At 47.5% G+C, this 23,030-nt stretch overlaps 1 protein-coding gene across 4 annotated transcripts in view; it reads right to left on the bottom strand.

Moving 5' to 3' along the window:
• Nucleotides 1–3,525: 3,525 nt before the first annotated feature.
• ATXN1 (ataxin 1) overlaps nucleotides 3,526–23,030 on the bottom strand; it is a 403,943-nt gene continuing 384,438 nt past the window's right edge. For all 4 annotated transcript variants that reach the window (XM_025999330.2, XM_025999331.2, XM_072729076.1 and 1 more), the window contains 2 exons: nucleotides 20,275–22,348; nucleotides 3,526–4,153 (listed from right to left, as the gene is read on the bottom strand). In XM_025999330.2, the coding sequence (XP_025855115.1) occupies nucleotides 3,623–4,153; nucleotides 20,275–22,188 (2,445 nt within the window). In that variant the 5' untranslated portion in view covers nucleotides 22,189–22,348 and the 3' untranslated portion in view covers nucleotides 3,526–3,622. The remainder of the gene's footprint in view (nucleotides 4,154–20,274; nucleotides 22,349–23,030) is intronic.

Genomic DNA, 23,030 nt, shown 5'->3' with positions numbered 1-23,030 from the left:
AAGGCCTGCTGTTAGTAGTTTAGGAATGGAAAATGGGAAAGAAAGAAGAACTAAAGATGGTTGTCAGTAAATATTGCAAAGTGGACACAGTACAGAGGCACATGGCTGATCCTCGTAAGCTGCACGGCACCGAAGAATGTCTACGCCTGTCGTTGTTATGTTTGCTACACGGGAGCGGTGGCAAAGGCTGCTCTGGGAGCCCTGGGCTCACCAATGTCTGCCAACAAGACGAGGTTTCCCTGTCCTTTGGATGTTCTTCCTATTTGAAGAGAAAGCTGCCACAAATGAGTGGTGACCACTGTTCCCAGGTGGCCCCTCTGTGGCCACTGGCCGCGTGCTCAGGGCGTGCACTCACACAGCAGGCCACACTTCCTGCCTGTGCTCAGAGGCACAGCTCAGACACAGACCCGAGGAGGAGCCCGGCCACTCTGGAAAACACCCTGGAGAACGCATGCGTCAACCTTGGCTCTCCTTGCTCCAGGGTCCACCTTAGAAAAGAATCCACCTACTACCTCTCCACATTCACTATTCCTCGTGGTGACAGGGGGACTGCAGCTGGTCCCCTAGCTCTCCTTCACTGGCTCTTTCTGCAACATGGTGACAGACACATGGGGCTCCCGAGATGCACCCCCCACCCCCCGTCCCAGCACTCAGCCCCGGGGTGGGGAGCTTGGTGTGGGAGGCTCTCCCCTTCCTGGTTCCTCCCGTCCAGCCCTTTTCTGGCCAGAACAGGGAAGACGGGCCCAACGGGGGAATGAGCTTTAACTATTAGAGCACATTGGTTGGACCTATTGGCACGGGAAGTATTGCACACGCTAAACAAGCAAGAGAATGAAATGGGACACTGTTTAGAAAGAACCAATTATTTTATAATTCCTATACCTGAAATAGAAGCACAAAAAATTATGGTGGTGTTCCTATTGCTCCAAACCATGTATGTTTTCCCACTTTAGTGTTGGTGTTGAGGATCCAGTTAGTTCAATACTGGAAGTTAAGCCGAAAGGTGGTGTGTGTGTGTGTGTTTCTGTGTCCACGTGAGTTTCCGTAAATAGTGGTACTAATGAGGACAAAGTCTATATGGCAGCCCCGTATTCCTCTTACCATCAAAGGTTACAAAACAAAAAGAAAAACAAAACCTAATAATTGCAAGTGCCCTGAGCAGAATATATGGAAGATTAAGCAAGTTCTCTGAGCAGAAATGTTTAAAAAAAAAAAAAAACAAAACCCAAAACAGCACTAAGTAAGCAGTATGACCGCAAGAATGGGCTCACCTAGCTCTCTGCTAGCATGCTGAGAGGGTAATGAAATCCACAGAAAGTCAAGGACCAGTTCTAGCTATTCTAAACCTATTCAAATGTTTTTGGTACACCCCAGAAAATGGTTTATAAATATCATTAGTTCTGGTGAGAGATAAATATAACGGAATACTCGATAGCCAAAATGTGGGTTGACATTAGAATTTTTTTTCAAATTTATGAAATGCAAGTACTACTTTCAGTGGTAAAAGAAAAATCCGATTATTTGTTCAGATAAATTGCAGCCATTCCAAGTAAGAATATTTAAAAATTTCTCCCTATTTATAAAACTTTATTATTATTTTTTAAAACACACACTCAAAACCCACAAACAATATTTCAGGTCTCTGGGGATGAAAGGTTTAAACTGTGAAATACCCTTTCTGGGTTTGTACCAAACATTAAAATCTCAATTTCAGATGAAAAAAAAAAAAGTCATTCTGAAAATAACATTAATATCAACAATAATAAAGTAATTGTTTTTTTAAAAAAAAAACTTGCTCACATATATAAATGTCTTTATGGAAAACTTTCTCAATGAGTCTGAAGAAAATTCTCAGAGTTGTCCTGCTAAGACTTGTTTTTTTTGTTTTTTTGTTTATTTTGTTTTTTTTGTTTTGTTTTTTTTTTGTTTGTTTTTCTTTTTTTTGTGACAGATGTGGTAGAAAGACCAAAATGAATTCTGAAAGGAACATAACCTTATAAAATGGCCTAGAGTTTAGGCAGGTTAGAAAGTAATTTTGCTACATTTATTTATGCTCGTTCAGTCCCCCAAACCTTTCCCACAATGTTATTGGATAAAAACTGCAGGAATATCACACAAATTATCAACTCAAGATGTGCAAATTGCAAGGTTCTTTAAAAGTTCATCTTAAAAAGAAAAACACTGGACAAAAATGAGTATTCTTTTTTCCATCCCTTTTCTCTCAGTTTCTCGGCCAGCTCTGCATGTGCCTTTAATTCTTTCTCAAACATCAAAGTGAAAAGTGCCTTCTGGGAGGCTGTACTTGGTGGTCATTCATTGTCACATACTAGTTCATAATTCACATTCGTCCCTTTAAACCACATTGAAACTTCCAATATCTTGCTCGTGAGAAACTCTGCAGAGCTGAAATGTAGTTACAGTGTTGAAAAAAAAAAAAAGAAAGCAACTTAGTTTTTTTTTTTTTGTTTTTGTTTTTGTTTTGTTTTGTTTTTTCTTCCCAAAGAGTTTAAAGGGAGATACAGTACTTGTTGAATGATAGACCAAGATGCTTGGTAATAAAGTGTGAACAGCATTTTAAGTGCTTAGAGATAGTAATATATATGCTTATCTTCAAAATCTAATTCCTCACGTCACACTGGAATCTGAAAAAAGTGGCACCCGAGTTGTCCATAGTCATGAACTATAAACAGTACTAGAGTTAAAAGACAAAATTTGCAAACCCAATGCGAAGAGCTTCGGCGGCTCTCAGAAGGGCAGTTTGCGTCTACCTCTTGGGAGCGAAGTCAACGTGATCCCCTGATTGGTTTTCCTAACACTGCACGGAATCCCGAGTGGGTGTCCACTCTCTGCTACCCCTGCCGCCGCCGCCCACCCCCCTCCCCCCTTGCCCACCCTGACACCCTGGAGACATCACTGCACTAAGTAAAGCAGAAACGAAATCCCACGTGTGGCAGTTGCTCTAAAAAAATATCAGTGCAGTCAGGCCCCATAGGGGGAAATATATATCTATAGGATTAAAAGTTGCTTTTATTGTAAAATATGTTGGAGGAAGGGGGAAAAAAAAGGTTCTTTTACACGGGGAGCTTTCCACGGGCTGTCTGATGCCTCTCTAGCATGCCCTGCAGCGAGCGGGGTTCCTGATGTCGGCTTTGCACGGGAGGAGGACCTCACGAGGATGCTCCCCCTGGGGCCTCCAGTCCCTGGCGGAGGGCAAGAGACAGGGGGGGCAGGGGGAGGCCGAGGGAAGGACGGAGAGCCTCGGCGGCCGTGCACCTGTGCCCCCCTCCCCGCGTGCACGCGCCCACGCGGGAGCCCACGCGCCCCCCCCCCCCCCTGCAGCTCCCCCGCCCTCCGAGCATCCTCGGGGCGAGCGGCGGGGGCTTTCTGGGCTGCCCGGCCTGGGCCCCTGCACCTGCACCTGCCGCGCTCACGGCCGGGCCAGGCCCTCGTGGGAAAGCGCGTGCACCAGTCTCCTGCGCGACACCGGCTGTAACTCTAATGACAAGGTTATAACAGAAACCTAAGGAGGGTAACATGTAAATACTGTGTTATTTAGCCTACAGTACAGTAATCTGGATACAAATGAGAAGGGGGAGCCGAGTTTCCTTGCCCCGCGCTGCCTCTACTTGCCTACGTTAGACCGGCCTTCAATGCAAATCTTAACCTCCTGAGGAATTAGAGAAGGCTTAGGAAGAGTCAAAGGTGGCTCGTCTTCCGACTTCTCCAGTTTGCGGGTCTCCGGGGCCGACCACCTCCTCTTCCTCGTTGCTGCGGGCTTGCTGGGTTCTATTTTGGTGAGCAAGGGCGCTGCAGGCAATCCGATTTTTTCCGGAAACTTGAGTTCGCCATTCTCGGCCAGCATCTGGGCACTTCCCTGGTTGATGCCGTTCTCCTGCTCGGCGTACCTGTGTCTGCTGCCTGCCAGGCCGTCGCTCTTTGAGTGCTTCAGCAGGACGCTGGCGGGATCCACGGGCGGGCCCTTCTTAACAGAGCCGTTCCTCAGGTTCTTGAGGGTCAGCGAGATGCAGACGTCCCCAACGGAGAGCTTGGAGCACGGCAGGTCGAAGAGCTGGCTGGTTCTCTCTGGACAGCAAGATGACCAGCCCTGTCCAAACACAAAAAAAGGGTACTCTACCAAAACCTCCACGCTGACCTGTGGAAACAGAGACAGAGAGGAAGGAGGATGAGGAGGATGCTTTATTCTTGTTTTATGTCTTACGCTGCCTGCCGCCTGGGCATAAGCCAAATGAGGAGGAAAAAAAAAAAAGACTTCCTTCCACAAACCTCATCCACCAACACACACAAAGGAGGCTCTTAATTTTTGGTTGCAACAGTACTTAACCGTATATGGGTGTTGGGGGGAATCCAGTAAAAGTCCACTTAGTGTTCAGAATTATCATTTCACTAACTATGGGCTCTCTAGCCGGCCTCCTTTAAGACAAATGGATCCAGGGCCACCTGGGTGGCTCAGGGGTTGAGCATCAGCCTCTCTGGCTCAGGTCGTGATCCCTGGGGTCCTGGGATCAAGTCCTACAGCAGGCTCCCAGCAGGGAGCTTGCTTCTCTCTCTGCCTATATCTGTGCCCCTCTGTCTGTGTCTCTCATGAATAAATAAATAAAATTAAAAATAAATGGATCGGTCCCCAAGGACGCCAGAACAGGTACTTGGTGTTTAGCACTAAGCTAGGCTCTGCAGGGGACTCAAGCGAGAGCACAAGATAAAAGTCTTGCACTTTTATCAGCTCGCTGGACAAATGCTATTCTTGTGTAATTAGGGATCAGAATGAGACTGTATACAAGCTCCAGAAGGCAGCCCTTTTACCTGTTTATCGCTATATCCCTGGCCCCTAAAAGGGCACCTGGCATATGGTGGAAGCTTAATAAATATTTATTGGATAAATGAGTGTGTACTCAAGAATCGAAGGGAGCGGACACAGTGAAGGCTGGAGTAAACAGAGAGGGCTTCCCTGTTTACCGGAGCTGAGGGCTGGGCAGCATTTGGAGAGGTTTGAGGGGTGGACAATGTTGGGGAGATGATAAAATTTAGGACACAGCTCAAGTAGTTGGCCCATCCAAGGTCAAGCACCAGGTACTCAAATCAGCCTGTGCATTTGTTTGAAAATAAATACCAAAAGTGGGGGAAGCTCAATATCCTCTCAATAGGTTGCTCTCTTCTCTATCATCATGTGCAACCTGTGTATTGTGCTGTGGAAATAAACCGAAAAAGACAGCCCTAGTCCTGGTCTCAAAGTAGCTCACAATCGGTGGCCAAAAGAGACACATGAACATAATTGCCAATCAACACAGTGAGTGGGGTTATAATACTTTAATACCAGTATCAGGTTGTTGGAGGGCAGAGGAAAGGCACAGACCAGTTTGAAGAAGAGGTGATTAAGGAAGTTTTCTTGGATGAGGATACACTGTGCTGAGTTTTCAAACATAACAGGGGTGGAGTACAGGTGCGGTTGCAATGGGAAGACACTCTTGGAAGTGGGGATAGGTGAGCATAGGCAAGGAGATAGTGTCCAGTGAACGTCCTACTGTTGCCATTAAATTAGGTTGAAATGCACTTGAGGTTCTAACAGTTTAATTTTCATAGAAATTTATTTTCTTCAACTTTATGCTATATAAAAAAGAAAAAAAACAATGAAGTAATTTGAAAGAGTCAACTTTCAATAGCTTTTATAGAGGTAGTAGACTATGTAATCTGGAACAATCTTCTTACTGAGGACAACTAAATACTCTGAACAAAACCCAACCAAACAAAAACTAAGGGTGAAATGTAAAAACTTATTTCTGATTGCATTAGACGGAAAAGAAGATAATGAAAAACCAACCACGTAAGGCTCAGGGAAGGGTGATAGCTGAGAGATTTAAACCTGGTGTTTGGGATTATTTTCCCCTGAAAGCATTTGCGCATTGTGACCTTGAGCAGTTTCAAAACCAAGTAGACCTCTGGTAATCTCAAGAAGGGGTGGGGGAAGGTTGCGAGGTGGGGAGAGGAGGAGAGTAGGGAATGAAATTCAGGGCACCCTTTAGGTGTATTAAGGGAGGATGCTTTCTGGTGAGCTCTACTCTTTTGGGCTGTGACCCCAAAGTGCTAAGGGCTATACTCTAGGAGTAAGATGAACCAGAAGTACACAGGTCCTCTCAGGGTCTGAAGCTCAGACTTTAATCATCTAAAGCCCTAAAATTGGGTTAAGGTCTTTATTTCCACAGTTTTTCAAATAAAACACTCAAAAAAGAGTAATGAGGTCCATGAACAGACCAGAGGACATGAACACAAACAGTGGAAACAATAGATAACAGAAACAGACCCACAGGGACTTCTGAGGTAGAGTCATCAGAAACAGACTTTAAAATGACCTATGTTTACAATATTTAAGGAGATTAAAGACAAGCTTGAGGATTTTGGTAGAGAACTAGAATATATTTTCAAAAAATCCATGAAAATTCTAGAATAAAGAAACATACATTCACTAAAATCAGGAGAATGCAATGGGTTTTCCAACCAAATAAATGAGGTTGATGAGAGAACTTGGGAACTGGATTCCTTTTTTTTTTAAGATTTTATTTATTTATTCATGAGACACACACACACACACACACACACACACACACACACAGAGGCAGACACACAGGCAGAGGGAGAAGCAGGCTCTACGCAGGGAGCCTGAAGTGGGACTCGATTCTGGGTCTCCAGGATCACACTCTGGGCTGAAGGCAGCGCTAAACCACTGAGCGACCCAGGCAGCCCAGGAACTGGATTCCTTAATTAATGCTTTGGAAGAAACTATATAGAATGAGTCCCAGAGATAAAAAGATAGTTAACACAGAGGAGAGGTGAGACACAGAAGACACATAGAGAGGATCTAACAGGCTCCTAAGTTTAATCCTACCAGGAGAAGAGGGAGATCATAGGGCAGAAGGAACATTTTTGAGGAGATAATAGCTCAGAATTTCCCAAAATTGGTATGAGACAATCATCTGCAGATTCAAGAAGGCCTAACCCCAGGCAGGAAAAATAAAAAGAAATTCTCACCTCAGCAGGGCACAGTTTAACTATTGTACACCAACGACAGGAAAAGAAAATCCTCAAAGTCTCCAGCACAAAATATACATTACCTCAAAACAGGCAACGAATAAATTCATAGTTAACGTCTCAATGCAAAGAATGGAACTATTCTAGGTATCACGTTCCTTCTCACCTGTATCAAAACTCACACTAAACAATGAGTTCCTCTTTGTCTAAGTCTTTGTGAGCTAAACAAAACCAAAAGCAAGTGCAAAGATTATACGTGGGGAAGTTCTGAAGTCTGTCCATATTCAAGTGGAGATGAGAGAAGCCTAACCAAAAGAACTAGAGACTCACGGGCAGCGACAACTGTGGATCGAGCAAAGGTTCTTTTTAGTGGGGCTATTTTGGAGATTGTGATTCTGACGTTGGAGGAGCTAAGGTGATTGGCAGTCAAAGGAATCCCAGGTGAAATTCCTTAAGTAAAAATTTACTGGTTTAAAAAATGGAAGTGTTTTGTCTAAGAAGGCAGTGGAATATCTTTAAAACACTAAAGAAAAAGAACTGCCAACCAAGAATTCTATATTGAACAAAAGGAGCCTCCAGGAATGAAGGCAAAATAAAGACATTTTTCAGACAACAGTAATTAAGAGAATTCACCACCAGGGGATCTGCACTAAAGAAAAGACTACAGAGTATTCTTTATGTAGAGAAAAAAATCATTCCAGATGGAAGTTTGTAGATGCAGGGAGGTACAAATAATAATGAAAGTGATAGATGTGGGTAAATCAAAATAATAACTATATATAATAATATGAAAAATGTTTTGTTGAATTTTATACACAGGTACATATACACAAACATGTACATAATTAAAATCCCCCCTTCCAAACCTAAAAGTAGCAAATGTCCATGTGATTTAAAAGGACTGTGGGATTTTATATGGACTGTGGTTTTCTATTTTACCGACTTTATCTTTTTTGATAACTATGATTGATCTAGTTGTACACACACTTCTTGAATGATATACTTTATTTGTTCCATAAAAGCCATAAGTAGTTTTAGAGGAGACAACTGGAGCGAATATGCAAGTTTATTACCATAATATGGTTGAGCATGAGTCCATACAAATGTGCATATTACCTGCGGGGAAAATTGTTCTGGGCTATTTTTTTAAAAAGATTTTATTTATTTATTTGAGAGAGCAAGAGAGAACAGAGGAGGTAGGGAGAGGGAGAAGCAGGCTCCTCACTGAGCAGAGAGCCCAAGGCAGGGCTGGATCCCGGGACCTTGAGAACATGACCTGAGCCGAAGGCAGACGCCTAACCGACTCAGCCACTGGACTATTTTAATAATGTAAAGAGAGCTAACAATTCTTGAGTGTCTGTACCTGTCAAACATTCAGGTACGAGCTTCACAAAAATTTATCTTGTTTATGCTCACATCAGACTAGTGAAAAAAGTACTATTGTACCAATTTTACAAATAAGGAACTATATAGTCTCAGAGAGATTAAATCATTTGCCTAACATCATAGCTATAAGCTGATGGAACAGTAATTTAATCCCAGTCTTTGGCTCTCCCAGACTCATTTTCTTTTCCTATGCTCCTATTTCTGCCCCTGTGAACAAAAATATTCCAATACCACTAAAAGAGATGAATTTAACATTACCACTACCCCCAACAGTGATAAATGTTATTTGAAGTAAATAGCACGGGCTCATGGCTTTATTTCATGGTTCAGAAAGTTGTGGAATAGTGTCTGCCTTATATATCTATGCATACAATTCTAATCTCCCTACATAAGTGGGTGATGAGGCTGATATTTAATGACAGAACTATATCGTATGTATTTGCTTATACATATGTATTTGCATATACGTATATAGAAACATACCTACAAGGTACAGTATTGGATGGGGATGCCCACCGAGTTCCAACTGGGAGGACCAACCTGGAGCTGGTTTCATAAATCCTGCTCCAAACCTCTCAGAGCCATTAACATCATACACCGAGCAGAAGGAATAAATCCTACTTCAAGTGGGGATGGTGTAGCTGCAACTGAAAATCACTTGGACAAAGTTCTCAAGTGTAAATACCTCATAAGAATTTGCTCATCTACCTAATAACACTGGTTAGAGGTAACGTGATGTTCAAAATACTACTAACCTTATTTCTAAACACAATGCCCTCTTTTTGGGCTCTGCATTTTCCTAGATGCTCCCCTGCACTTGAGTAGAGTCTGTCTCCTTGCTGACAGACAGCCTGACACCTGCTTAATGGGTAGGGTCTTGGTGTAGGTGCCATAGTACACAAACTCCTCAGAGAAGCCAGCAGCATGTCATGTTCTGAATATAACATTTCCTGCCTACTTGTAGACAAATCTAACTGAACGTCCACATGTTGCCAAGTACCTGTAGACTCATCTGAAAGAAGAAAGGTCTTTGAAGCCCTGGTGTAATAGGTAACATTACCGATCCAGATTGCTCCAAAAGCTATGATGCAGATGCATATGCTTCCCATTATATACATTACAACATTTGGGGGCATTCTGAAAGCCCTTTGTTACTCTTTCATCTCAAAACTCCCAAGACAAGTCTTAGAATTAAATGTTGTAACGTGGACTATAGCTTGAACAGCCTACCTAGAAAATGCATTAAAGGAAAGTGACGAGGAAGAGGAAAGAAGAATATTTGAGCTTTGGCCTATAAAGAGCTGATGATAATAGAATTTATTTTTAACCTGGACAGGTTGGGGAAGATCTCCTCTACTACTTCAAAGGCTTGCTTTTGGTTCCTTCTTCCTCAATTCTGGCTTTGTCTCCTCCCAGGGAACCTCTGCTATCTTGGAAAAAGATGCCACACCACACATCCTCAGCTTGGTCTACGCAAATTAGGAGCAAAAGACTATTTGGATAATCTGATCGTTGTAAGCAGTGGACCAGATAGCTGAGGCTGAATGTTATTTTTGTCCTCGCTAATTACTTATCCTCACTAATATTTATCCTAATATTTTTCTCCTCCCTAATTATGTAGACTGAATTAGCTAGATAATGCATTTTTAGGTCTGCATAGATGTGACCTAAAATAAGTTAAATACGTTTTTTTTTTTTTTGTCTCTTTCATTGGTGAAAGTCAAAGCCTTGCTGCACATTTCTCAAATAAGCACACTCAAGTGTTCATAACAAATCTATTTTTATTTCATAATTAGGCTTGTCAGAAGGACATAAACATTATTAAAGGTTAACCTATCATTAACAGTTAATGAAGAAATCACACTAAGGGATTTTTTTTTTTCTGTGAGGATATATGTGGTTGGGGGAATCTGCTTGGGATTCCCTTGGTGAGGAGCATTATCTAGCTCAAAACAAGCTGTCATCGTCAATGGGTACTGTTTTGGATGTGAAACAAAGAAGGTGGGGTTTTGTGACCTGATGCTACTCTAAACCAGGATGATGAGTCTGTGAAATGCCTGAATTCGAGACCAACGTGGGTCTTCCCTATGGTGCCAAGAGCTTCAAGATATTATTGATCAAGTATTCACGCTCCAGGGCTAGCAGTTTTAATAAAATTCAATATATAATCTTGAGCACCTGCTATGTGTCAGGGACTAGAACAAAGTATCTCTGGATGAAGATCCAGTTCTTGCCTTCAGTGAGGAAACAGAACATGCAAACAAAACAAGTAACTTCACAAGGGCGTAGATGGATAATGACAACCATGTTGTCTGATGACATCCACGTGGGTGCCTACTGGCAACCCAAACTTTATGTGTCCAAAATACCTCCTGATACGCCCTTGCCCACTGGCACCTACTCTGTTCTCCATCTCCATGAATGGCATCTGCATCCTTCTAGGGGTTCAGGTCAAGGTGCTGGGAATCATCATTTACCCGGCTCTTTCTCACACTGCACACCTCCAAATTACAAGCAAATGCTGTTGGTTCCCTCTTCCAAATATATCTAGAATGAAACCATTTCTTCCTGCCTCCACCACCACTGCCCTGGCCAAGCCACCTTCTCACTGGGAGAAAAAGCCTCCATGAACAAGCCTGATGTGGTCTGCATACCTTCATGCCACCACTCACTGCTCTGTACTGACACCGGTTTCCTCATTGAATCTTTAACTACAAAAGACACGAGCCTCTGGGTCTGTGCATCTGCTATTCCCTCCATCTGGGATCCGTCCTGCCCTGTGTACTGTTGCCTCCCATTCCCCTTTGTAGAGAGAGCTTTGCTGACGACCCTCCTGAAAGTAACGACCCACCGTCCCTAGCATCCCTAACCTTTCTAGGCTGCTTTATTTTTTCCCATAGCACTTATTATCTTTTGATGCATTGTTTTTAAAATTTGCTTACATATTTGTTTGCTTCACCTCTTCCCCCAGACTTCCCCACGACGATATGCTCCATGAGGGCAGAGATATTGGCTGTTCCGCTCATTGTTCTAACACCAGAGTGTGGAATACTTCCTGGTGTGTAGCAGGTGCTCAGTAAAAATCTGAAAGACTAGGTCCGTGGTTGTTCTCCATCCGTAAAAACACTGCAATGGCACGACTGGCCAACAGAGGTCAATGTTTAGACGCTGGAAGCCTCCAGCTGTCCTTGTTTCTTTCCACCAGCCAGGGCTAAATTGGACTCCCAGTCCTCCCCAGGGAGAGAGCAGAGCCTTCCCTGGGACTGGCTCACCCAGGAATAGGCAGCTTTCCAGGCCGAGCTGTAGCTGCCTCAACTCATCGTGATTTCACTGAATCACACTTCAGGTACTTTCTTTCCACTCCCGAGTTCCCTGTTGCGCTCTTTCAGATGCGCTAATAATCATTAATTCATTCATTAAATCATTAATTCATTCATGCCGGGGTTCACATAGTCTCTGGTTAAACCCCAATGAAAATATCTTCAGGAGGGCAGTACCAGATAAAACCAAAGATGTTATATAACTTCTGGTGGCTCGACACGGCCCATTTTCTCTTTTTTTCAACCCATAAATACATTCCTCTCCAAACACTTTGAGCAGTCTGCAGGATGAAATGTGAGCATGAACAGCCTTTGTCCTATGTCAGCTTGAGGCCCCTCTGCCTTTCATCTCTGGATGCCTTGTAGCCAGCACCTCTCCTTTTTAGGGGTGGGTTACCTCCCATCCTCTTCCACCCTTTCCTGCCCTCCTCCTGCTGTGGCAGGCACACCCGTTAGCTCACCGCTGCTTCCATGAGAAATCTGCCCACCCCGCCCTCTCTCCAGCACCCTCTCCCTGCAATCAGCTCCTCTAAAACGATCACCTCCAATTTCTATTCTGGATGGAAGAACCAAGACAGAGAGGCAACACACCCTTGCTTCCGGGCTGATGATTATTTATTCAATGTCACCTTCCTGGTCTGCCTAATGACTGGCTTTTAAGATCTTTTTTAGCTCTCCTGTGTGTGAGTTTAATAAAATTCCTTTAACTACTTAGTCAACAACTACTGTATCTAAACACTGTATGCATATCCACATATTTATGCTGTTTGGGTGTATATTTCAATCTTAGATGGGTGCTATGTCTATATACACACATATGTACATATCACCAAAAACAAGATATAAAGAAAACAAAACGTCTGTTGTTTAAATATGTCTCCCCTTTCCTCCACAAGAATCCCTGTTTTCACAAATGTGAAGGGCATCTGTTTTACAAAACATTTTTGCTTGACACTATCCCAAACGTACAAGTTATGCCCTCACCAGGGATCGGCGAGATGGTCCAGAAGCTGGGCTTCCGTGAACATGGCTTGCTTTTGGTGAAATGGTGAAGTTGGGAATTGCCAACTTTGTCTGCAAGTACAATTCTTGATCCTGTTTTATCAGTAGAAAAGAGCCAATCTGCTCTCCCTGGAGGCCAGCGTGCCTGACTATGGTTCTCAACATCAAGAAAATCAGAAAACCCAGGAGAGGCTAAGTGAGAGAACCATTTACTTCAGTGTTGAAAAATCATTAATAAAAACAGTCACAACTCTTCAGCCGAGTGTAAGAATATCTGTGAGTGTTCTATTTAAAACATTTAATCATGTTAATGCTCAACCTGACTCAGTCTTTGGTGGAAGCGTTTCAGGGTTGTTCGGTAAACCCCACACCCTAGCTCAGAGACACTCCCAAACACAAATCCCGAATGACACATTGGGTTCTCCTCGTACACTTTAGGCTGGCTCCCAGAGCCTCTACTTTGGGGAGGCCTTGTTAGGATCAGACTCAACAGGTGGCTAGAGCAGCTCTCAGGCACACAGATTCTATCCCACTTGCACTCCTCTCCCAGGGTCTTAAAAGGTGAGCCTTAGAAAAACAACATAGTCCCTGCTAAAAAGAAATGAGCTATCAAAGCCAGTGAGAGACACGGAGGAAACTTAAATGCATATTGCCAAGTGAAAGAAGCCAATCTGAAAAGGCTACATACTGCGTGATTCCAACTATATGACATTCTGGAAAAGGCAGAAGTACAGCGATGTGACTAGATGAGTGGCTGGGTTGCCAGGGCTCCGGGGAGGGGTTGGAGATGGGCAGGATGCAGAGGTGAAACATAGATTTTTTTTTTCCTTAGGGTAGTGAAACTACTCTGAATGATACAGAAACACTCAATACATGACATTAGGCATTTGTCAAACCCACAGAATGTACAGCGTGGAGAGTGAGCCTTAACGTAAGCTACGGTTAATAACCGTGTATCAATACTGACTCATCAGTTGTAACAAATGCACTACACAGAAGCAAGATTTTAATCATAGGGGTAAACTATGTCTTTGGGAATCCCTGTACGTCCTGCTCAATTTTTTGGTAAACTTAAAACTAAACAATAAAGTCTATTAATTAAAAAAACAGTTGCAAGCAATAGCGAGAGTCTGCTTCCATCATATATGCAAGATCACCTGGTTAGGGACGCTTATGTCACACATAGGCTAAAGGAGAGCATCTCTCTTTCTTTCTCCTTCCTTCCTTCCTTCCTTCCTTCCTTCCTTCCTTCCTTTTCTTTCTTCCTTCCTTTCTTCCTCCCTCTCTCCATTCCTCCCCTTTTCCCCTTCCTTCCTTCCTTCCTTCCTTCCTTCCTTCCTTCCTTCCTTCCTTCCTTCCTTCCTTCCTTCTAAAGGTACACAGAGACACAAACAGAAATGTGGTTTGATACCATTTCTTTCCCTTGGAGTCCTTCTGGCATGAGCACTGGGAGGAAGATTATCATCAGCAACTGGACCAGAGGCCCAGTGCTGGGCTTTTGCACACAGGGAGGTCACTATTTTTTGATACATTAGGATTCATTCCCACCAAGCCCCGCATGTAAAATACTGGCAAGTTGGTTTGCCTTGGCTGCTAAGGGACTATACAGACTTCTGTGTTGCTTGCATGAGAGCTTTGGCTATTTTTAGGCACCAGCTAATCCATTAAAGCATAATGCTGCCACTGATGAGTCACAGAACATAGCAGTCAAATTAGAAATAGTGGAATGAAAGAAAAGCCATTGGTAGACGTGCAGTAAGCACATCATTATAACATGCTGTACTAGCACGCATGGGTGTGCGTGTGCACACACACACACGTGCACACACACATGTGCACCCCAGGACAGCTGCACGAGGTAAACGGCACTGAATATTGAGCAGTCGCCTCGGGAGGATCTGGGAAGTGAGAGATAGCCCTAATAACATAAACAGCTCACCAGTCAGGAAAGACACAGTCCAAGGAAAGGGTCAACCCCCGAGCACTTTGCAAACAAAATGTACTACAATTCTACTGAGCAAGCTTTGTGTACTTTTCAGAAGAGCTGAGCCCGGGGAGCATGGGACAGAGGGATGGGGAGGCTGTTCAGAGGCAGAACGTGTCTGCTGGATGGAAGTCGAAGGCTCCCCGGTGGGGGGAGGGGGGGAGATCCAGTGCAGAGGCTCACCCAGTGGACACTTGGCAGAAGAAAGGTGCCTGGAACCTCCATTTCTGGGGCTCTGACCGACATGGACGGCTGGGCCACCAGCCCGTCCCCCCAGTCCAGCTCACGCTCAGAGAAACACAGCTTGCCTATATGCACACCACCTTGCAGGAGGTCATTTAGCCCCCTCTGCAGAAATAGCCATGTGGGTGCTTCGGGGCCACTCATGCGAATAATGCCATAGGAATACAGGCAGGGTGAAAATGGCTTATTGCACTTGTTGGAGAACTTTATCCTTCTTTCTGGACTTTTCCCCACTGCCTATCTGTTGACAAATTCTTTTTTAGAGCATGAAGCCTTTTGTTTATTTTTTCAGAATCTAACTTCTCTCTCTCTTTTAAAGATTTATTCGTTTATTTTAGAGAGAGAGAGAGAGAGAGAGAGAGCGCACCAACGGGAGGGGCGGAGGGAGAGAGAAGCTCAAGCAGATTCCACCTGAACGGGGAGCAGATGTGGTGCTCGATTTCACAACTCCGAGATCATGACCCGAGCCGAAACCGAAAGGCGGCTGCTTTACCGACTGCGCCACCCAGGTACTCCTAGCCTTTCTCTTCTCAGGGCCAAAGCCACCTAGGTGGAAGTAGGGAGGGCCACTGACATTGTCAAGGGCCTAGTGGGTGCTACCTATTGTGCTACTTCCTTTGAACACATTTTCTTTATTCCTTACAACAACTCTCATTCTTCTCACTACATAAGCAGACTGGGAGGCTGAGAGTGTCTGCATGATAAAGTATTTGTGCACTAATTTGTTCACAATGGGCCCAAGGTCTGGTACTATGGAGAGGTGGAAGACAGATTCCAACCTAGGTGTCTTTAGCTCCAGGTTTGGCATTTTCTTAATCAGCTAACTAGCTTCCCACTCCCGCAGAGGATGCCACACCTCCCATGGAGCTGCACTGGCTCCCACTATTGCCTGGGGATCCCCTCTGGGACTTGCCACGGACTCACAGGCTCAATCTTGGAGAAGACTATCAAGCAGACTGTATTTGGAAGTGAGGCCGCAGGGAAGTGATTCTGTTGTCCATTGGGGCTTTCAGTCAGAATCAGCACCCATGAGGGAAGCAGGGAGGCTCGCCTATACCCAGGGTGGAAGGTGCTACCTGCCTTTCAGCAGAAGAGGAAGGAGATGCAGATTTGTTAGAAAGAGTTGTCGTGGGACGCCTGGGTGGCTCAGTGGTTGGCATCTGTCTGCCTTTGGCTCAGGGTGTGATCCCGGGGTCCTGGGATCGAGTCCCGCATGGGGCTCCCCAGAGGGAGCTGCTTCTCCCTCTGCCTATGGCTCTGCCTCTCTTTCTGTCTCTCATGAATAAACAAAATCTTGAAAGAAAGAGAAAGAAAAGAAAGAAAGAAGGAAAAGAAAAAGAAAGAAGAAAGAAAGAAAGAAAAAGAAAGAAAGAAAGAAAGAAAGAAGAAAGAAAAAGAAGAAAGAAAGAAAGAAAGAAAGAAAGAAAGAAAGAAAGAAAGAAAGAAAGAAAGAAAGAAAGAAAAAGAACGTCGTGCGTTGCATTTCATGGTAACAGATCACACCTGCAATTCCCCTTCGTGCTCCCCTAGCAGCGGGCTGGGGCACGGGGTGCAAAGACATTGCCTTGTGAAGACAAATACTTCAGCTGGTGTAGCAGAGCCACAGGGACGGTGACAAATCTGCGACAGTGGTTTTTTTTTTTTTATTCTCCCACACGGCCTTGTCTGGAGCTTCAGCTGGAGACAACACTGGAGGCGTCTTTCCACAATAATAATTAGGAGTTCAGCTCCTTAAAATAATCACCAAAAGGAAAAACCCCTCAGTTTTATTCGGGATGGCTTTAGTTCCCATGAGGTCTGTGTGCTGATTATGGACATGGGGTCAGTAAAGAGTCCCTTGAATGTCCCCCCCTTTTTTTTTTTAAGATTTTATTTATTTATTCATGAGAGAGAGAGAGAGGAGAGAGAGAGAGGCAGAGGGAGAAGCGGGCTCCATGCAGGGAGCCCGATGTGGGACTCAATCCCAGGTCTCCAGGATCACACCCTGGGCTGAAGGCAGGTGCTAAACCGCTGAGCCACCCAGGGATCCCCGCTTTGGTTTTTGATAAGAGAATTGCTGGTAGCTTCTACGAGCTCCGCGCTGCGAGGCAGAAGAGCCCAGTATTACAAAAACGGAGGAGGCCTGAGATGTCACCCTGTATAAGGAATCATTTACCAGTTTTAGGGAGGAGAAAAAACTGCAGCTCTGGGGTAAGGCAACTTGTCTTGCAGCCCTCCCCCACCGGGCCACACCATGCCACGTCCGGAGGGGATGCTCACAGTAGGTTTTCTGAGGTCAAACGCATCCCTGGGGATCCCCCTCCATGCAGGACACATGCCTGGAGTCATAAAGCCATCCATCTGTTGGGTGGAAAACCATCCCTTCTCCCACAACTTCCCCAATCAGTTCTGTGATTTTGCTAATTAAGTTAAACAATTTGCACCTCCCCAAATCTCCCTGCGGGTGCAGGTGATAGTAATTTCTAACTAGTGGAGAAGACACGGCTGATTCTCCAGGCCTGGGGAGAAAAATTTCTCAGCGCTGCACTGATGAGGGAGGAAAGCTCTCAGCCCTCGGAACGTAAATGAAATCCAGATATCAGTTCTCCGGCTCCCTTCCTTTCTCTCTGATTCTCTCCTGATCCCGATCCTGTCACTCGTGGCAAACACAGCTGGTGGAGTATTTTAGCTGTGATGATGTCAGCCTGTTTCTGATAGGCTTCTGGGTAGAGCGACAGATCATTGGCTGTGTCGGGGGCCTTGCACTTTTGTTTCTCCGGCTCAAAACCCAAGCCACCTTTTTAGCAGGCTCCAGCCCTCCCCAGCATGCGGCACCACCACGTGGGGCCGCCCCGACAGACCTGCGAACGGGCCGTGACAAATACTCTTCCTTCTAATTTGCACCTTGGCTGTCAGCAGAGACTAGTGGTCTGGCTGCCCGAAGGAAATGAGACTTTGCAGGGAAGCCGATTACTCTATCATTCAAGCATCCAGGGTGCAAAGTATCGAGCAGGGGAAAGACGCAGAGATGCCCGCTCTCCAGAACTGCCGGGTGCATCTGAAACCTAAAGAGGCCTGGGAAGCTCGTGCCCACGGCCGAGGCTGCCAGGGTCCTGGAGTCCTGGAGATGTTGGCTGCAGCTGGAGCTGCAGTCTCAGGGTGGAAAGAGGTGCGGCTACGGAACCAGCAGCATTCCAAAACGACACCTCTTCCCATGCCTTCCCCTGTTCACAGGAACGCCTGAAGGATTGCAGGTGCCATGAAGAAATGCATTTTCATTCTTGTTTATTTTCCATGCTTCCCCTGGAGTCTGTTAGAAGACAATTTTGCTCAAGACAGCACTCCTACTAGTGCTCACCTCCAACCCATGTAGGCAGGAATGAGCAGCACCTACAGACCAACCGGGAGTTTGAAATAAAGATGCCACTTAAACAAGAAAAAGAATCCTGCTTTTTGCCTTTTTTTTTTTTTTTTTTTAAATTTGAACTTCAAGAAATCTTGCTTGGCTCTTACCAAAGACTGGATGCCTGTGGTGGCACCGCACCATAAAAAAAGAAATCTCTGGGAGGCTAAGAGCGCTTGGTGATGCAGGCCCTCTGACATTGTGTAAGACCCCACATCTGGCAATTCACAAGCACTTCTGGAAAACACTGGAAAATCCCATCCCCTGCAACTTGACCTCTTAAAAATATCCTCAAAGCAATTCAAACCATTCACTAGTTTTTCTTTTGTCTTTCTGAACGTCCCAAATGCCACCTCTGCCATGACCATTCTCAGCTTGAACCTGAAGGAGGCGCTGTCACTTTGGGGTTTTTCAAAATCCTCCATGGGAACATCCCCAGGAGAGCCGGGGAAGCCCCCAGCCTGGAGGCCAAACCTGTTGGAACTCCAAGCCACCTGGACAGTGAACATAAAACAGTGCTGTTTTCTATAAATGGAATAAAAAGCGTGCGTTCAAGTGATTTAAGAGACTGTGAAAAAGTGGGCTGAAAGAGACGGGGGAAATAGAGTTAATAATACTTCCAGGCTTTAACACAACTGACCTTGACTGCATCTTACCCCTTGGGTTCCTATTTACTATACACCCAGGAGGTCACCTGGGATTCCCAGATTATGTTAAGCATGCCTTTTTCTTTCTACATTGATGCTTTGGCATCTTGGAGCCTGGCTGAGCCTGGCTGACCCTGGAGGGACTGCCCCTCCCGGGGTTAGCTAATTCCTTGCCCAGGGGAGAGTTCTTCACATGCACACCAAACGCTCATATTCCCAAACCACTTCCTCCACCCAGCTCTCACCTCTGGGTCACTGTCCACCTGCCCTCACCACACCAGGTACTAGACACCAGGGACAGCCCCGATGCTCCCAGAGCTCCCTGAAACTATTCAGGCCAACCAATCCTCGGCCTGCTTACTCCCTGTCGCTCATTCCTTCTCATGGAACCACAGTACAGGTGCTTGCCCATGGTCCCTCCTGGCTCCCTCTGCCTCCTGACTGACCCTGGTGCTTCCCCGTGCGGCCCTGTATCACATGTCCTGTCTTTTTAGGATCTAAGCATAACAAGCTACCTTCTCAATGGCAGCTGTGTCCTCATCTGTTGGCCTCACCACACCTAGATAAGAAAAGCACCTACATTTTAAAACGCAGACGTTGGAATGGGATGTGGTGACTGTGACCATCGACTGTCCCCACCCTCACCAGCACGGTCTTTTCCTGACAGTTTGTAAAAAAGAGGCCCCATGACCCCTAAAAGAGCCTTGAGCCTTGTAGCATTTCTCAATTGGGGTTCCTCATTTAAACCACAGAATAAGGATCCCTGGGTGGCGCAGCGGTTTGGCGCCTGCCTTTGGCCCAGGGCGCGATCCTGGAGACCTGGGATCGAATCCCACATCGGGCTCCCGGTGCATGGAGCCTGCTTCTCCCTCTGCCTGTGTCTCTGCCTCTCTCTCTCTCTCTCTCTCTCTCTCTGTGACTATCATAAAAAAAAATAAAAAAAAAAATAAACCACAGAATAAATAAATAAATAAATATATATATCTTGAGTGGTGATTTTCTGAATGGTCCTGACTAGCCCCACCAGGAGCACAGAAGTGAGTTCATTACACACAGTGGACGCCTGGGGGCATTAGGGCTCGCCTCTCCACCGAACCTGGTTGGGAAAGAGGATGGGTCTATCGTGTGGGTATAAATGAAGACCCCGAATTCTCCCCACAGCACATTGGGGTCTGCCTCTTGGAAGACACACATCTTCCCAGGAGAAGGATGACGGCAGCACGGCGGGTGCGCCCACCTGTGCGCCGGTGGGCTGGGGGTGAACGTTACCTGTGCTCGGTGCTCCCCGACGGCAAACTGTATCACGGCCACGCCGGGGTGGTGGCTGTCCTCGATCCTCTCCACCGTGCTGGAGTCGATCTTCAGGTCGCTGCTGATCTCCGCGCTCTGGATGAAGTCTTCCGTCTTCAAGTCCTCCACCTTCTTCAGCTCCCCGTTGGCCAACTGGATGATGGAGCCTTTCATGAAGTAGGGGGGCAGCGTGGGGGGCGCCGCGGCGGGGGACGCCACTGACTGCACCACGGGCAGGTGGATCTGGGCCTGCACCATGGCGGGGTAGGCGGCCTGCGTGACCATGGCCTCCGGGCTGAAGTTCTCGCTCTTGGGAAGGGCGGTGGTGACGAACGTGTGAGGCATGGCAGCGAACTGGGGCGACGACGTGGCTATTGCGGGGGCTGCCCCGGACCCCTCCACGTCGGCGCTGCCCACCGGGATGAGCAGGGGCTGCGTGCCGGGGATCACCAGGTGCTGGGGCAGGCTGCCGGCGTAGGTGATCGCTTGCTGCTGGCTGCTCAGGTAGCCGATGACCGGCGCTTGAGTCCCCGCGTAGAAGGCGGTGGCCGGCAGTCCCATAGAGAGTGGCTCTGAAGCGCTGTGTGTGGTCTGGATGACCGTGTGGGGGGACAGCGTGGCGACGGCGGCGGCGGCCTTCACGCCTTCGGGGCCCAGAGCCTGTTGGGGTGACAGCGCGTAGGACCGGTGCCCGGGCTTCCCCAGGTGCAGGGCGCTTTTGTCGTTGAGGGTGGACGGGGAGGCCTCCCGGTGAGTGACCTGCTGCACCTCCAGGTCGGCGGCGGGTGTGTTGCTGGTGGGCAGGACCATCACAGAGGCCCGGACCCCCGAGGAGTCCCGGCTGCCGTAGTCGGGGGCGCTGGGGTGCACCACCACGTGCCGGGACTCGTAGGGGTGGGGGAGCGACTTGCTGGCCTTCACCAGGCCCAGGTCGGCGGAGCTCGGGGCGCCGTACCTCCGGCCCTTCTCCACCTCTCCGTTCAGCAGCTCCTTGGCCTGCATGGCCTGCTGCAGCCGGCCGCTCTCGGCCTTCTTGGTGGCGTCGCGCGGCACGAAGTGGCCGCCGGAGTCGGTGTATTGCACTACGACCTGGGGGGAGGGCCCCAGGGTGAGCGTGTGTGGGATCATCGTCTGGTGCGGGTGGAGGTGGACGGGGATGGCCGGAGGAGAGGCCGTGCGCCCGGCGCTCTGCGGAGAGCTGGAGATGTGCACGTACTGGTTCTGCTGGGTGGGTGGGGGCGACCCCGGGGTGATGAGCCCCGGCGTCCGGCCCAGGTGCTGCTGCTGCTGCTGCTGCTGCTGCTCAGCCTTGTGTCCTGAGGCTTGGCTCAGACTGCCCATGTTGGCCAGCAGGGTGGAATAGGCCTCCAGCTGGGAGCGCTGGGATGGAGTGGCGGCGCCCGGGCCGGAGGCCACGGCACTGGTGACGGGGCTGGCCGTTGGGGAGATCAGCTGCGAGGGGATGAACCCGGCGTAGGGCCCGCTGTACTGGGAGGACCCGATGAACTGGAAGGTGTGTGGCAGGTGCGCGTACTGCACGGGGGACACCGAGGTCCCCGACTGCGGGGGAGGGTAGGCCGCGGGCAGCGTGCTGGTCGCCGGGACAGACCGGGGCGCGCTGGGCGGGGAGTAGTCCAGCCCCGTGGACAGCGCTTTGTGTAAACCTATTCCCTGCTGTAAACCAAGCTCCACGGGAGTCCCCGCCGGGCCGTGCCTGCTGCCCCCGTGGGCGCGGCCACCAGGGTTGCCCGGGGGGAGCCATGCCACGGCCTCCGCGCGGTGGTTGTCGCTGGGCGGAGGGGCCGCCTTGTCCTCGGAAGGCCGGCTGGTGGCGGGGATCTCGCGCTTCTTGGGAGGCAGGCATTCGTTGCTCCGCTCTTGGTTGGATTTCATTTTTCGCCGTCCCCCCTCCACGGTGACTGTTTCACTGTCTGGCTGGCTCTGGTTTCAGTCTGATACATGGAAAGTCACATTTGATTTCTGTAGGGGAGCCAGGCTCTTCATGAGGAATCATCTCCCCGTGGGTGCTATCCGCCGGCGGCAGCTCTGGAATCTGGGAGAAGGAAGAGGGTGGGGACGGGGGAAGAGAGAGGCGAGGCAGGAGGAAGGGGAGGAGGAAAAGGAGATGAAAATATCAGACTGAGACTAGGCCTCTGGCTTCTCCGAGAATTCCCCCAACCTGATGACAGCCCCAGCGTGAAAGCAACATAAAGCCCTAGCCGAGTTCTAGAGCATGTCGGGAAGATGAGGGAGATAGGAAGTGATGGAGATATTGGGCAAGTCAAAACCTTACGGCAGCAGATGCCTTTTTTTTGTTTTTGTTTTTTTTTTGGTTTTCTACTTTTTTTAAAACGACGCTCCAGCCCAGCATGGAACCCACCACGGGGCTTGAACTCACCACCCTGAGATCAAGACCTGAGCTGAGAGCAAGAGCTGGATGCCTAACTGACTGAGCCACCCAGGCGCCCCGCCGCTAGATGCCTTTTTATGGCGTCGACAACTCCCCTAAGACGGTCTACATCTCCCAAGACATTGTTTCCCAATGTCCTCTTTCCCTTTCTTCTTTTCTTCTTAGAGGGTAGATGATTTCTTTCTTAAATTTTCTTTTCAGAAACGCTAGTCCCTTCCTCACCTCTTCTTTCCCTTGCAGGAAAATCAAATTAAGCCCATGGGGAGGGGGACGCCAGGAAGGGTCAGCCTCAGATGCAGGTGCTGGGAAGAAGCAGGTGAGGAGT

The sequence above is a fragment of the Vulpes vulpes genome, chromosome 12 (assembly GCF_048418805.1).
Source record: "Vulpes vulpes isolate BD-2025 chromosome 12, VulVul3, whole genome shotgun sequence".
Taxonomy (NCBI): Eukaryota; Metazoa; Chordata; class Mammalia; order Carnivora; family Canidae; genus Vulpes; species Vulpes vulpes.
The sequence above is the reverse complement of the archived record's forward strand: the minus strand, read 5'-3'. Positions and strand labels throughout refer to the sequence as shown.